This window comes from Colias philodice, chromosome 14 (assembly GCF_061535455.1).
Source record: "Colias philodice isolate Cphi_HAF_F1 chromosome 14, ilColPhil1 Martin Lab GWU primary, whole genome shotgun sequence".
NCBI lineage: Eukaryota > Metazoa > Arthropoda > Insecta > Lepidoptera > Pieridae > Colias > Colias philodice.
In genome coordinates, this window is record NC_143099.1 from 1,962,328 (window position 1) to 1,976,395 (window position 14,068).

The window sequence follows — 14,068 nt, forward strand, 5'->3', positions numbered from 1 at the left end:
ATTAGCCGAATAATGAACATGTGCATATTTTACCGCGTTTATTTATAATTTTACTCGTCATTCGCCTCATTATTCTTATGGCTATTTAATACGAATATTTACATGTGATCTATGAGATATTTCAAGAATTCATTTTCTGAATTAATCATTAATCTAAAAAATTTTAATTCTAAAAATATGTAACATGTGTCGCGACATTCACACCGTAAAATGGAACTCTGACCGGATACACACAATGTTTTAAGGTTGGCACAACTATGACATTTTCTAGAAACTTACAGAATGTTATAATATTGCTATGCTTGAGTGTCTTACCTATTTATTGGGAACATTTTTCTTTTTGTTTTTGAAACACTTTGAGAAAGCTTTAATTTTATATTTATCTTTAGAGTACTTAATATTTATTCTTAAATGAATATTGTTCGAAACAAATTAATAAAGCTAACGGAAAGTATATGTTGCAAGAAAATTATTATTTATTGGTTAATAGAATAGAAATCATCTGTCGCAAAGTGCATTTTTATTATGGGCATTACAAGAATACTTATAATATGTTCATTTTTATATCTTAATTTTCCTTTTTTTTAATGCTGACTAGCATTATTGAATTACAATATTTTTTTCTCAAAATTTAGCGATATTCAGAATAACTGAAATATGTAATTCCAAGGCTCATTAAAGTTGAAATGGCAATTTGCAATTATAATTATGGTAACATTCGTCTGTACTCTGTCATGTAAACTGACTTCTCGTGCGTGCATATTAAAATTTGACTTTGCAGTTTGCACGACGTTTCTCGAAAAGTGCAAATCTACGGTTGATCCAAGTGGAATATCTAATACAAGAGTTTTTACGATCGTTTTGTTATACTGACTGAAAGATATTGAATTGATTAGTGTGAAAAGTGCCTGTTATACATAAAAGTAGTACAAATTGACGTGCAGTTACACAGCCTTGAAGAATATCTATTAGTGGTATTTGAAAATCGCGTATCATTGCGGACCTCGTGTTACTATTTAGGGCCTAAAAATGGCAAAGTGGGGTGAAGGAGACCCTCGGTGGATCGTGGAGGAGCGACCAGACGCGACAAACGTTAATAATTGGCATTGGACAGAGAAAAACGCTGGGCCGTGGTCGAAAGACCGACTGAAGGAGTTATTGAATAACTTAAAAATCGCGCAAAACGGCATAGACTGTAAGATAACTGAAGTGGAAAAGATCGATGGTGAGGCCACTGCAAATAATAGAAAAGGGAAGTTAATATTTTTCTATGAATGGGACATCAAGTTGAAGTGGGAGGGTCTTCTGGCTGGTGCGAAAGACAAGGTGAAAGGTGAAATGCATATCCCTAATTTATCTGAAGAGAATGATGTCAGTGAAGTTGATGTAAGTAACAATATTATCATGTATTTTCAATATTATATACTTGTCACTCTTGTCAGTAATTTAACCTTTGCACAATGTCTGCATTTTTTATAATAGTGTACTGTATGGCTTTTAAAATGGAATTTGTTTCTGTTATGAAAAGTTTACATATTCTTCAAGATTAGAAGCATTCTTTCCCATTAATTTTGGAACAATGTCAACTCTAATTTGGATGTATGATAAATAGTTGTAAAGAAAATGGTACTTATATATTTTTATTAAATATAAATTTAATTAAGCTGATATATGCCAAACTGTTTAGAGTTCATAATTCATCAGCGCATGCTACTATATAAAATCACAGTTATATTTAGTGGAGTTATAACAACACAGAGTTATTTCCAATGTACAAGTTCATTTAACAGTTAATGTGGTTACTTATCAATATAGTATTTTTACTTCATTTCATAAATGTGTGGTTCAACCACAAAATATGAATTCTTATCTATACTAATATTATAAAATTGAAGAGTTTGTTTGTTTGTTCGAACGCGCTAATCTCAGGGACTACTGGTCTGATTTGAAAAATTCCTTCGGTATTACATAGCTCATTTATTGAGGAAGGCTATAGGTTATATATTATCACGCTAAGACCAACAGCGGAGCAATGTGGGAAAAACCACGGGGCACAGCTAGTATTAACTAAAATTGTACTTCCAGTACTTGAAAAATAATTTAAAACTCTGTTCACAGATAATTATCATATTTTTGTACATTCAAAAATTTTAATCTATATAATTTTTTTCATTTACAGATAACAGTGACAATCAAAGGTAGCGGTGATGAAGCGCAGCGTGTAAAAGCCTTCATGCACAATGTTGGAAGGGATGAAATTCGCAAACAACTCAAAGAGTACATTAGAAGCTTGAAGGAAGAATTTTCCAAAGGCCTAATTCTACCCAAGAAGGGAGAGGCGCCTGTAAAACCAGATAATATATCTACGATAACAAGTGGCTTCAACAAAAAAGTGAATATGGAACCAGTGGTCTCTAAACAAACCAAGCAAGTTGGTTGCAAGCTTGATACAAAAACAATTGAGTTATCGGAGACGTTTCAATGTCGCGCGCAAGAGTTTTACGACGCGATGACTAGAATAGAAATGGTGACTGCGTTCACGCAAGGACATGTTAAAATGGAGGCAGAAAAGGGGGGAAAATTTGCCCTGTTTGGTGGTAATGTGTCAGGGGAGTTTAGGGAGCTGGTGCCTGGCAAGAAGATTGTGCAATATTGGCGGTATAAGCAGTGGCCGGATAACCATTTCTCAGAAGTCACTTTCACTATTGATGAGAAGGTAAACTGGAATTATTTTTCTATTATTTTTTAATTTTAATAACTGGAATTGTAAGAGAATTTATACTTTGTATTGTTACCTCTTGATGAAACTACATTTTATATTATATTTTTTAAAGAACACAATTCTCTTGTTCCACTCTTATTTACTTTTTTTTTTATTAAAAAATGACCGGTTAACTATATAAGGTTATCTATAAGGTGCTATTGCTTTAGGATTATGGCCAACCCTATATTTTGATGAATGAATTGTTTTTTAGCCACTTCTCAGTGTATAAATATGAGGATTTTATTCTACTTCAATTTTAAATGCCTAAATAATTATTGCATTGTCCTAATTCAATCACATAGATAAAGAAAGGCTTTACTAACTAAACAAGTTAATCAAATAGTTAAGGTAATGAAATTGATTATTACTTTGTTTTTTTTTTAATATCAGGGATAAATGAAACAAACCTGCCAAGTGCGAGTCGGACTCGTGCACGAATGGTTCCGTACTGTGGGGACCCCAATTAATATTTTATTTTTATTAATTTTTAGGCAACGGAAATACATAATTTGTGAAAATTTTAGCTTTCTGGCTATCACGGCTTATGAGATAAAGCCTGGAGACAGACAGACACACAACGAAGTCTCAGTAATAGGGTCCCGTTTTACCCTAGGGTACAGAACTCTAAAAATATTAATGAAAGGTTTAAATGTCAGTTAAAAATTCATGTTTCCAGGACGACCACACGCTAGTCTCGTTGAAACAAGAGTTGGTGCCAACCTCAGAGGTTGAACAAACACGTGACAACTGGAAGCGTTACTACTTCGACAGTATCAAGCGAGCGTTCGGCTTTGGAGCCTTCCTGTGATCTCGGAGTTATGCTTAGCTAATGTTAGGTATGATTTGAATAAAAAAAAATAGTAATAATAAAATCTTTTTGCATATATGTATTTAGTAATAATAAAATCTTATATTATTTATCTAATTATGAAAATATTTATAACAACCTATGTGCTTACAAACTACTTAATTACTAAAACCTACTTACTAAAAGGAATGCGGCTCAGCATTTTACAGTGAAAGCATAGACTTTCACTGCAGAGCTTATTTTCAGCGACACCTTATTAATTATTAATATTTATATTATATGCATATCTATGTATGTGTAAGCATGGACTAATAGAATCTAAAGAGGACTGATGATTGTCATACTAGAGATCGTACCCCGTAATTTCAGCTTATTGCTAGATGGCGCTCTCATTTGAGCTTATTATTTAATTTGCAGTTTTAAAAGCGCCACCTAGTGACCAATTTTAGAACTAAGGAAACAGCAAACTATCGATTTTCAATTATTACATCTAGAGGGCGTTGTTTTAAAAACTCCGGTGTTTTTGAATTATTATTTTAGTTTTTAGGGAGCATCTAAGGAAGTGAGTACCTCTATTACGATTTCGACACCCACTACAAACATTCGACATAGTGATCAGAGTAGTGTATATAATATAATTATATTATATATTATATTCTTTATTTTCTGTTAAAAAAATGTCTATATCTTTTTTCTTCTTAAGTATTCCCTTGTAAACAGTATTATTTATATGACCATAAAATACGGGAAAAGAAAAAAAAATGTGGATGTACAGCGATGATTTGAACCAGCATCTATCGAATTTAAAGTACGAGTCTCAGTCAACACAGCTACAGGCACTTATACGTCTTACATTGAAATTTATGCTCTAATTGTTCGAGTATTTCTTTGATAAATACAGTTCATAGCAACGCGGTGGTGGAGCATCTTAAGGAAGTGAGTACCTTTAATAAGATTTCGACACCCACTACAAACATTCAACATAGTGATCAGAGTAGTGTATATAATATATATTAGTTATATATTATATTCTTTATTTTCTGTTAAAAAAAATGTCTTATCTTTTTTCTTCTTAAGTATTCTCTTGTAAACAGTATTATTTATATGACCCTTAAAATACGGGAAAAGAAAAAAAAATGTGCATGAACAGCGATGATTTGAACCAGCATCTATCGATTTTAAAGTACGAGACTTCAGTCAACACAGCTACAGGCACTTATACGTCTTACATTGAAAGGAGATTGCCCAAGTGACTATGGCACTTGGTATCGCAATCAAACTTATTGTGTCAAGATGAAATATAGCTCAATTTAAAGCTTGATGTTAGTACTTTTAGAAACGATTAAAGTTTTTATGTAAATAAGCCGCATTTCACGACAATAAAAATAAAACAATAGTTTTATTCAACGCTTCAAAAAAATACTTTATCGAGTTTATACTAACGATGAACGTTAAGTTTTACATTTATTACATAGGTAATATTTTAATTTACAAGACAAATGTGAAAAGTAAATCGTAATAAACATTATAATTCAAAATAAATAACGTCGAACAATGCGTCGAACACATTCATTCAACTATGACATATGACGCAGGACGCTTGCAAGAGAGATAGATATATGTGTCAAAACAGAAACTTTTACTTTTATTTCTATTTATTCGGTATAATTACGACTTAATAGTGATAAATGATGATCATTATAAATACAAATAGGAATTAACAATATCACGAACACGTGACACAACTAGTATTTTACCGATTCCATACGTGGTCATACATGTTTCAAAAGAATAACTTTTACTATTATTTCAATTTATCCGGTATAATTAAGACTTAATATTGATACATATGATCATTATAAATACAAATAGGAATTAACAATATCACGAATACGTGGCACAACTAAAATTTTACCGATACCACCCGTGGTCATTCTCCTAATTGTTCGAGTATTTCTTTGATAAATACAGTTCATAGCAACGCGGTGGTGGAGCATCATAGAGTAACTTATATAGGATTGTGGAGCATCTTAAGGAAGAGAGTACCTTTAATAAGATTTCGACACCCACTACAAACATTCGACATAGTGATCAGAGTAGTGTATATCTTTATAATATAAAAATGAATCCCAAAATGTGTTGGTAAGCGCATAACTTGAGAACGGATTAACCGATTTCGTTAATTCTTTTTTTATAATATTCCTTGAAGTTCGAGGATGGTTCTTATGTAGAGAAAACGTGAATATGTACCACGGGCGAAGCCGTGGCGGACTGCTAGTCTTCTTATATATAAAAATGAATCGCAAAATGTGTTGGTAAGCGCATAACTCGAGAACGGCTGAACCGATTTCGATAATTCTTTTTTTATTAAGTATATTCCTTGAAGTACGAGGATGGTTTTTATGTAGAGAAAACGTAAATATGTACCACGGGCGAAGCCGGGGCGGACCGCTAGTAATATATATTATTTAAATTCTTTATTTTCTGTTAAAAAAATGTCTATATCTTTTTTCTTCTTAATTATTCCCTTGTAAAAAGTATTATTTATATGACCATAAAATACGGGAAAAGAAAAAAAAAAAGATGTACGGCAATGATTTGAACCAGCATCTATCGGTTTTTAAGTACGAGACTCATCAATACAGCTACGGGCACCTATACATCTTACGTTGAAATTTATGTTCTAATTGTTCGAGTAATTCTTTGACAAAAACAGTTCATAGCAACGTGGTCCATGGTCTTAGATCATTAAGTAATGGATGGAGTACGCTGGCAAATGTTCTAACTAAACTTTCTGCTGATTTTGGTGCAGGGAAGGTAACTCACACTATTGAAACACAATCACACATTCACAAAAATAATTTGTGTCACGAAAGTCGTAAAAATTTATGACCTTTTAAGCGACGAGTTTTTAAATTCAACTCTATCCCTAAGTTCATAAAGATTAAATTTGTATTTCATTCCAAGTTGTCTCGTGGGGAGTGCGGTTCAATATCGCGTTCTAAATTCAACTTTATAACTTAGATCATAAAGATTAAATTTGTATTTCTTTAATGCCTCAGCCCCCGGAATCACAGACACAATAGAAAATCTATTGTGTCGTGGGCCGTGGTCCGATCGGGCCGCTCGGTGGTCAAGGGGCTAAAAGATAGACTCGTAAGGAATGCGGTTCATTATCGGGTTTTAAATTCAACTTTATCTCTTAGTTCATAAAGATTAAATTTGTATATTTTCTTTCCATGATAGTCTCGTGGGGCTGCATCAATGATCGAGTAAACGACTCGATTATTTGTCTTGATCATATCGCTAAACGATACATCGACGATTATTAGAAATTGCATTTAATTAGAAATGTACGTTAAAAAAATATACACAAATGAAAGGTTATTCCATCTTTTTTAATATTCGACATGTTTGAATTGCTTCTGCAAGGCTTGACAGTGCAAAACGGCATTTTTAGCGGAGCACTCGCAGACGTCCTTTCGATGTTTTAGCCTAGGAAAACGCAGAGTGTTTGTAATCGATTACGCAAGTAGTTTTTATGAAAGCATAAGATTTTTCGATTCGAATAATCTTATACCTCGACAAAAGGGGAAACACCTGCGAGTGTTATCGATTACTTAATGATCTAAGTCCATGGTGGTCACGAAGTCACTCTCGAACAGCGATGAACGAAGTGACAAAAATAGGCGGTCCATCCTAAGGAGCGCTGGTGCAGTGAACTCCCATAAATAATTATAAAAAAATGTTGTGCTCATTCATTTAACAATTAATATATCTTTAATTTTAAATTAAATTTATCGTATACCTAAACTCCAATACGAATATCAAATGCCTAAATACGGAATCCAATAAGAGGTTAAGAGAAATTTTCAGTCCTTCGCGAAACAAAAGATCACGTAAACATAGCGCAATCCATTTTATAGATCATCTTCATACTTGATAGTATTATTTTTTTATATTTTTATTGAAATTGATTCCAGAAGATAACTTTAAAAATTCATTTTGTTACTTTTATTAGTAGGTACGATCCTTATAAGTATTTTAGTGTATTCAACCAACTTAAAAAAGTGTGACTATTTTACAACAATTTGAATATGAATTGTATACAATATCGAAGCTTTAAAACTAAAACAAAATGATGTGGAGGTAGGGAGGTGGATTTCCTCAATCGAAAAAGGGAGAGACTAGTCTACTCGACCGGCCGGCCGTAAAGGCCCCGATTATTGATGGCGGAAAGTTGTATATATCTGTGGTGTTTGGTATATACCTCGTAAGTGCAAAAATGGCCATTTTTTGTTTTTTGGCCATCTATACTGATAAAAACGTCCTCTTTCGTTTGGTCTATGTCACATAAGCCTATTGATAGTAGAAATACCTTAAATAGGTTGTATCAAAACCACTTAAGTACAAAAAAAAATTTTTTTATTTGATACAAATATATTAATATAACTTAACATAGACTTGTAAAACGAATACTCAATCAACGAACGGCCATTTACAACGTAAGAGCACTTAACATAATTAGACCAAACTTGAATAATTATTATCATCACTTAACTTATTTGTACCAAATCAAATAAAATTATTTGTGAACTTCAGGTCTTCTCTGAGTTCTCCCTTACTTAAATATAACGTTATTTGGCACATAATTTAAATCTTCAGACATTAGGTCTCAAGCCTATTATCTATAAAGAAACATGCATGTGATGCAAGATCTCTTAGACTTAGTGTGTTCAGAAACGTTTACCAATCTTTAAATCGATTTGGTTAGATTGGTAAACGTTTAAAAAGCCAAATAACGATACCTACACGCACAAGGTTTGATTCTTTGTCTCTTCAAATTCATTCTTTCATGTCAGATTAGAATAGATTTAGAAAAATCGGAGCATAAGGCAACATTTCACTATGAAACTAAAAGATAAAAGCTGTTTGTTTACAGATTCCAAATTTAACTGCATCTGTAGCCTTTTATAAAAGAAACTATGGACTTTCAATTTAAAAATCCGCAAAGTTACTACTAAACGAACATTCCATTATGTAATGTATGAAGGAATAGCTCAAAGAGGTGCGGATAAAATCGCATCATGCTTAGGGCTTTTTATTAACCGTTTGGCAGAAGAAGTAGAGTAGCTTATTTTATATTCAGTATTTTCCAGGTCAAAAACGGTATAATATCTTGCCTGTTAAGCAGATATTGAAAGATTCATTCAAAAAAGAAACAGCACCATCTCCGTTCCCCGAGATAAATGAAAATGACCAGCAATCGCCATGATGTAAAATTAATTAATGAATCTGACTTCTTTTCATTTTCGAAACTATTGACTACCTACTCATTTTATCAAAAGAAATACTGCAACAGACAAAACTACATTTGGTTAGAACTGTATTTTCTGGTTGATGTATGAAAAATCTAATGACGTAGATTTTAAATACTCTTTGAGTGAAAATGAAGAGTTTCTGTATTTCTGGTTTAAGAGAACTGAGAAAAGATAGAATTCTCCGAAGTGGCTTTGCCATTGGCCTCTAATGAGCCTATCAATACCGATGCTCTGAAATTCAAAGATATCTTAGATCTCCTGCCAATAAGTGATCCAATTTATGATGATTATTTCAAATCATTGTCTCATGGTCCGACTAGAAACAATCTTATGACTTTCAGGACAGTGATGACGACTATGAATGAATGTTGTAGTGGTACGTTTTACAAACAAATTTTATTTGACTGGATCCAGCTCGTAACTATTTGCAGGGTAAAGACATCTTCTCACAAGGAGAAGACATGAGCAGTAATCACCACGCTTGCTCACTGCTGGTTGGTGATTTCAGACCAAAATCTCGGTTGCCATCACGATGTTTTCCTGTTATTAGAAATGATGATGTTTTCTTGTTATAGAAGATGTATCTCTGGTTATTAGAGAATTTACTTATGCATCCGAAAAAGACACATTGGTACTGGTTAGGGAGCCAGGTGCAAATTTGGTTAACTATTTCCTCTCAAGAGATAATTCGTCAGACGCATGAGAGTATAGTATTATAAAGCCTCATGAACGTCAGGTTCGTCGGCTCAGGGGTGAGCGGTTGTAGCCTCCCACGCACATAGGAAAAAAAATACATTCATTCATTCATTTCCTCTCAGCTAAAAATTTGTCAAATTGTAGCTAACCCAATATCTCAACGAAAAAAAATAGTCAGCTGGTTACAACATGGTGTATTATACGTCAGCTGGTGTCTCGAACATGAAAGTTAAATTTAAAGAAAAATTTATTTTCCGTTATTTCCTCTCAAACAAAAATTTACCTGATGATAGCTTATATGTAACTGTGGATAAATATATATGTCAGCTGGCTGTATCTTGGTGGAAAAACCGTCAGCTGACACGGGAGGCTACAACCGCTCTTCCCCCCAACCGAGCTCCAGCTGACGTTCACGAGGCTTCATAATACTATACTTTGATGCATTTTACTAATTACCGCTTGAGAGGAACTTGGTCATAAAATCTGCTGCTGGCTCCCGGACCATACATGTCGGTTGATGGGATCGATCCCGCAGCATCTAGCACGGCAGGCAAGCGAACTACCGTGACATCTGAACCACACACATACACACACACTACTTTTAGGATTTTACTTTGTAGAGAGAGTATCAGAGAATTGCATATTGCACGAAAATCACAATATTTCCTGGCTTTTTTATGAGTACTTATTTGTGGCAAATCACACTCCTATTCGTTTTTGTTTTTATATATGGTTAAATCTATTTGTATGGAAGACGTTTCCCCATAATATTTGTTTTTTAATGTCTGTTTATGTCTCCGTCGAAAAAAAAAAAGAAAAATCCTTTCCAGGAATAAATACTAATTAAGAGTACAAATAAATATGCTCTAATCCACTTAAGTACACACGTTTTAGACATTTTCACATCATTTTCACATTTTTTCTTTTGGTACAAACATGTTAAGTAACAATTACTCTTGAACTAGAACATTTTTTTTATTTTTTTTGTAAGTGTTCAAAACTTGAACATAATAGACATTTAAATATCATAAATTTGTTTTACTCAAGTGTTTATTCCGATCTGTAGCAACAGGGTAGCAACCGTGAAAACTTTCAAACGCTCATACCCAAAAATCACCATTTTGCACTTAAGTGGTACGTACCAAATACCACAGATATGCTCTGTAGCGAAAACATTTCGCTTGTGCGATTCAGAGCAAAAAATAACATTTAAATAAAAATATTTTTTTGCGTATTATATTTTACGTTTTATATTTTACGTTATAGTTTACGTTTTTTGCGTATTATATTTTACGTCAAGATACTATTTGGCACATTGATTTTTTTTGTAGCGACATCTCTTAGCTTCATTAAACCGACTTAATGCTCTAAGGAGACATCTAGTTCTTAAACGTATAAAAAAGCTTATAAAAATGCCAAATGCTACTGTGAGTGACATCTATCGACAAAATTGGGAACTGAGAAACGAGTTACGTTTTTTACTATGGCGATTGTAAGTCTTCTTGAGTGTATTAGTCTATGGTGTAAGTCATGATTTATGATTTTTCCCGTGTACTTCACGCGAATATAATACACTAGTTTGCCTCGGCTTCGTTCTTGAGGTTGGTGTGTTGAAATAAACAAAATATTCAGGTTTATATCATTACTGTATCTATAGAAATAAAAAAAAGACGTGTGTCACTCGGGGACTGCCGCGGTAAAACTGTTGCATGCTATGCCTTCAAGCCACACCTCCGCGCCCGTCGGAGTGGGGAGTGTGAGGTTTTTTCGTTACGGAATTTTTCGATTCGGTCCCCGCGCTCAAGGCCCGCGATAGAAGCTATGCAATAGCTTAAAAACTGAAATGTGAATGTGAATTATTGATTAAACAGTGTAATGAATACATGGCAATCTCTGGAAATGTGTTTGTTTCAAGAAGTTCTATTGTAATGAAATTGAAAATTCCACACATAGGTAATTTTTTTGTTATAATTATAACATTTACTTATTATATTCAGACTTGTGTATTTGATTTGTGTATTCGTTCACAGACTTGTGTATTCGTTTTCGAAACGGCAGGATAAATAATATAAGTACAAATTACATTGAACAAAGTCGTTCCCGTTTTGCCGCTGTCTGTCCCTATGAAACTTAAAAAAATATATATTATTCATATGTACTTAATACAAGGTTTAATAACAATTTTTATTTTTTTATGTACTATTTCGTTCACTTGTCGTATGGCCAGTGAGCTTAAAAATATTTTTTTTCAAGGGCCAAAGGTGTCGTAAATAACTAGGCGACCTGATTTAATGAGTGTTATCTTTAAAATTTTATATACTTAAGAACTGCGTAATTAACTATTTTGGTGAATTAACTTCATTCGATACTTTAAATCATTTTGCACTCGCGTGTGTCATTTCGAGCCCACGGCTTTTGTAGTTGAAATTATTGAGCTGTTTTTGACTACCAATTTCAAATTAACTTGCATAAAATATTTTCGAATAATTATTTTTAAAGACGTTGCTCACTTAGAAAATACAGCTACCATATAAAGTAATTAAATATATTTTATTTACAGGTTCAATTTTACAAAGGGCTTCTAAAAGAGCGGTCCTCCGGCGGAATGATCTGGCGATTCATTTCTACAACTGTGATTGGTCACTGTCATTTTTGTCAACGGCAACTTTTTAATAATGTACCTCTAAATACAGATAAATAATAAAAGTATAAAGATTCATTACACATGCATGCGTTTTATAATTAAATTTGTTGTACAAATTAATCTCCTATTTAGCTTAGATTTCAAACTTAGACAGTGCGCGCACGAGCAACTTTGTCTCCGCAACTATTTTGTCTCCGCAACTATTTTGTCTCTCCTCCCATGGGCTAGTATGAAAGTGCGCGCACGTAGCGACGCAACTCCCCATACAAATTGATGGGAGAGACAAAATAGTTGCGGAGACAAAGTTGCTCGTGCGCGCTCGCTCTTAGAATAATTATTTTCTGTGCTGAATATTTTCAATTAAAAACAGACTGAACTATAACCAGCCAGTAACATTATTTAAGCAATATTAGGCCCTTCGCTCATGGAGCTACTCAAAAATGACTGAACTAATCAGTAATTACGATTACAAACTAGTTACAAATTGTATCTCGCATACAACGCTACTCAAGTTATAAGGTTTCAGTCACTTGTCAATGTTTGCTCGTTCATTTTTATCATAAAAAACAAAGAAACTCGGGAAACCAGTAGCGTGGAGACCGACACGACGCGTCGCGCGTGATTTGTTGCTAACGCGTTACTCACCAGTTAGTAACTAGTCGCGTCGTGTGCGAATCTCCATAGAACATGTATGGGCTGTGACGCTCAGGCAACTCGTTAGTAATTTGAGTTTGTGACTAGTTCTTTTTGAGTAGCTCCATGAGCGAAGGGCCTTAAGTGTGGCCTTTTTAGTATGGAATTATTTGTGTTCCAAATTCAAGAACCCTAATGGTTTTGGAATTTTATTTTTTTCCATTGTAGAATAAGAAATAAATTTAATATGCAACCAAATTAATATTAAATCACTGTGGCTTATTCTTATTGCTATGAATTACTAATAAGACCCTTCGTATAAATCTGACGTAGTAGATAATGGATAAAATTTGACACTAAATCCAAATTTTGCATATTACATATATATAGATTGTCTAATCTAAAAATGAACGCCCCTCCACTGTGTTTACGCTCACATTCAAAGTACGTGTATAGACGCAATACACACAAATTGGTCTGCCTCATTGGTCGTTCAGTCCTCCAGTCCTGTCCATGCCCGAACGACAGGACCAGTTGGCCAACTAGTGCATAAATGACGCGATGCACGACAGAACGGACGTGTCATTCCGTACATAGCGCACTCTCCCCGCCATACAATGCTAGGCACCTGAACTGATCGCCCGATTAGTTGACAAATCAGTGCGCGAAAGTCAAAGTTTGCAGTAGAATCGCCGCGCGCACACATATAAAAGTGGTTCAATAATTATTTGTCCTCACACATTGAAACAATGAAGTTTAGTGGAAGGGCGTTCATTTTTAGATTAGACAATCTCTACCAAGTTATTTATAAAAAAATCGTTTGTTTGATAATCTTTTTATAAAATTGCGTGTTCATGAGTTACAAGTGATCTTAGTAATGTTTTTTATATAATAAAAAAATAAAAGGTACTTTAGTAGAATAAAATATGAAGTTTGTTAACAAAATTGTCCAATGTTGCCGTTGATTCAGCTTGCAATTACGATAGACCGAATGTATTGCTTATTTTCTTAAGTACCTAGCTTATGAATTATGTTAACAATCTAATTTATGGTTTATTCAATAAACTATGTGAGGTATTATGGTTGTTTTATTTGATAGTTACTTCCCCCAAACGTCGTGTTGTCGTCGTCTTTTACCGATATTACCTTTACCAGTGGCACTAATTAATAAACTACCAATTTCTACCAAACGACGGAAAAAA

At 33.6% G+C, this 14,068-nt stretch overlaps 1 protein-coding gene and 2 long non-coding RNA genes across 3 annotated transcripts in view; all 3 read left to right on the forward strand.

Moving 5' to 3' along the window:
- Nucleotides 1–14,068, forward strand: part of LOC149482663 (uncharacterized) — a 382,500-nt gene that overhangs the window by 115,328 nt on the left and 253,104 nt on the right. The window lies entirely within an intron of this gene.
- Nucleotides 719–12,295, forward strand: LOC149482671 (activator of 90 kDa heat shock protein ATPase homolog 1). The gene is made up of 4 exons (XM_089703306.1): nucleotides 719–1,386; nucleotides 2,180–2,716; nucleotides 3,441–3,600; nucleotides 12,150–12,295. The coding sequence occupies exons 1-3, from the start codon at nucleotides 1,030–1,032 to the stop codon at nucleotides 3,570–3,572; spliced, it is 1,026 nt and encodes a 341-aa protein (XP_089559432.1). The 5' UTR covers nucleotides 719–1,029; the 3' UTR covers nucleotides 3,573–3,600; nucleotides 12,150–12,295.
- Nucleotides 13,011–13,944, forward strand: LOC149482672 (uncharacterized). Its single transcript, XR_016316593.1, has 2 exons — nucleotides 13,011–13,259; nucleotides 13,668–13,944. It is a non-coding gene; the product is annotated as an uncharacterized LOC149482672 (long non-coding RNA).

Bases quoted from the DNA above. Each gene is read 5' to 3' on its own strand.
- LOC149482671 (XM_089703306.1), top strand. From the start codon at position 1,030: ATGGCAAAGTGGGGTGAAGGAGACCCTCGGTGGATCGTGGAGGAGCGA. The intron at 1,387-2,179 runs GTAAGTAACAAT...TTTCATTTACAG, and splicing joins ATGATGTCAGTGAAGTTGAT to ATAACAGTGACAATCAAAGG. The intron at 2,717-3,440 runs GTAAACTGGAAT...TCATGTTTCCAG, and splicing joins CTTTCACTATTGATGAGAAG to GACGACCACACGCTAGTCTC.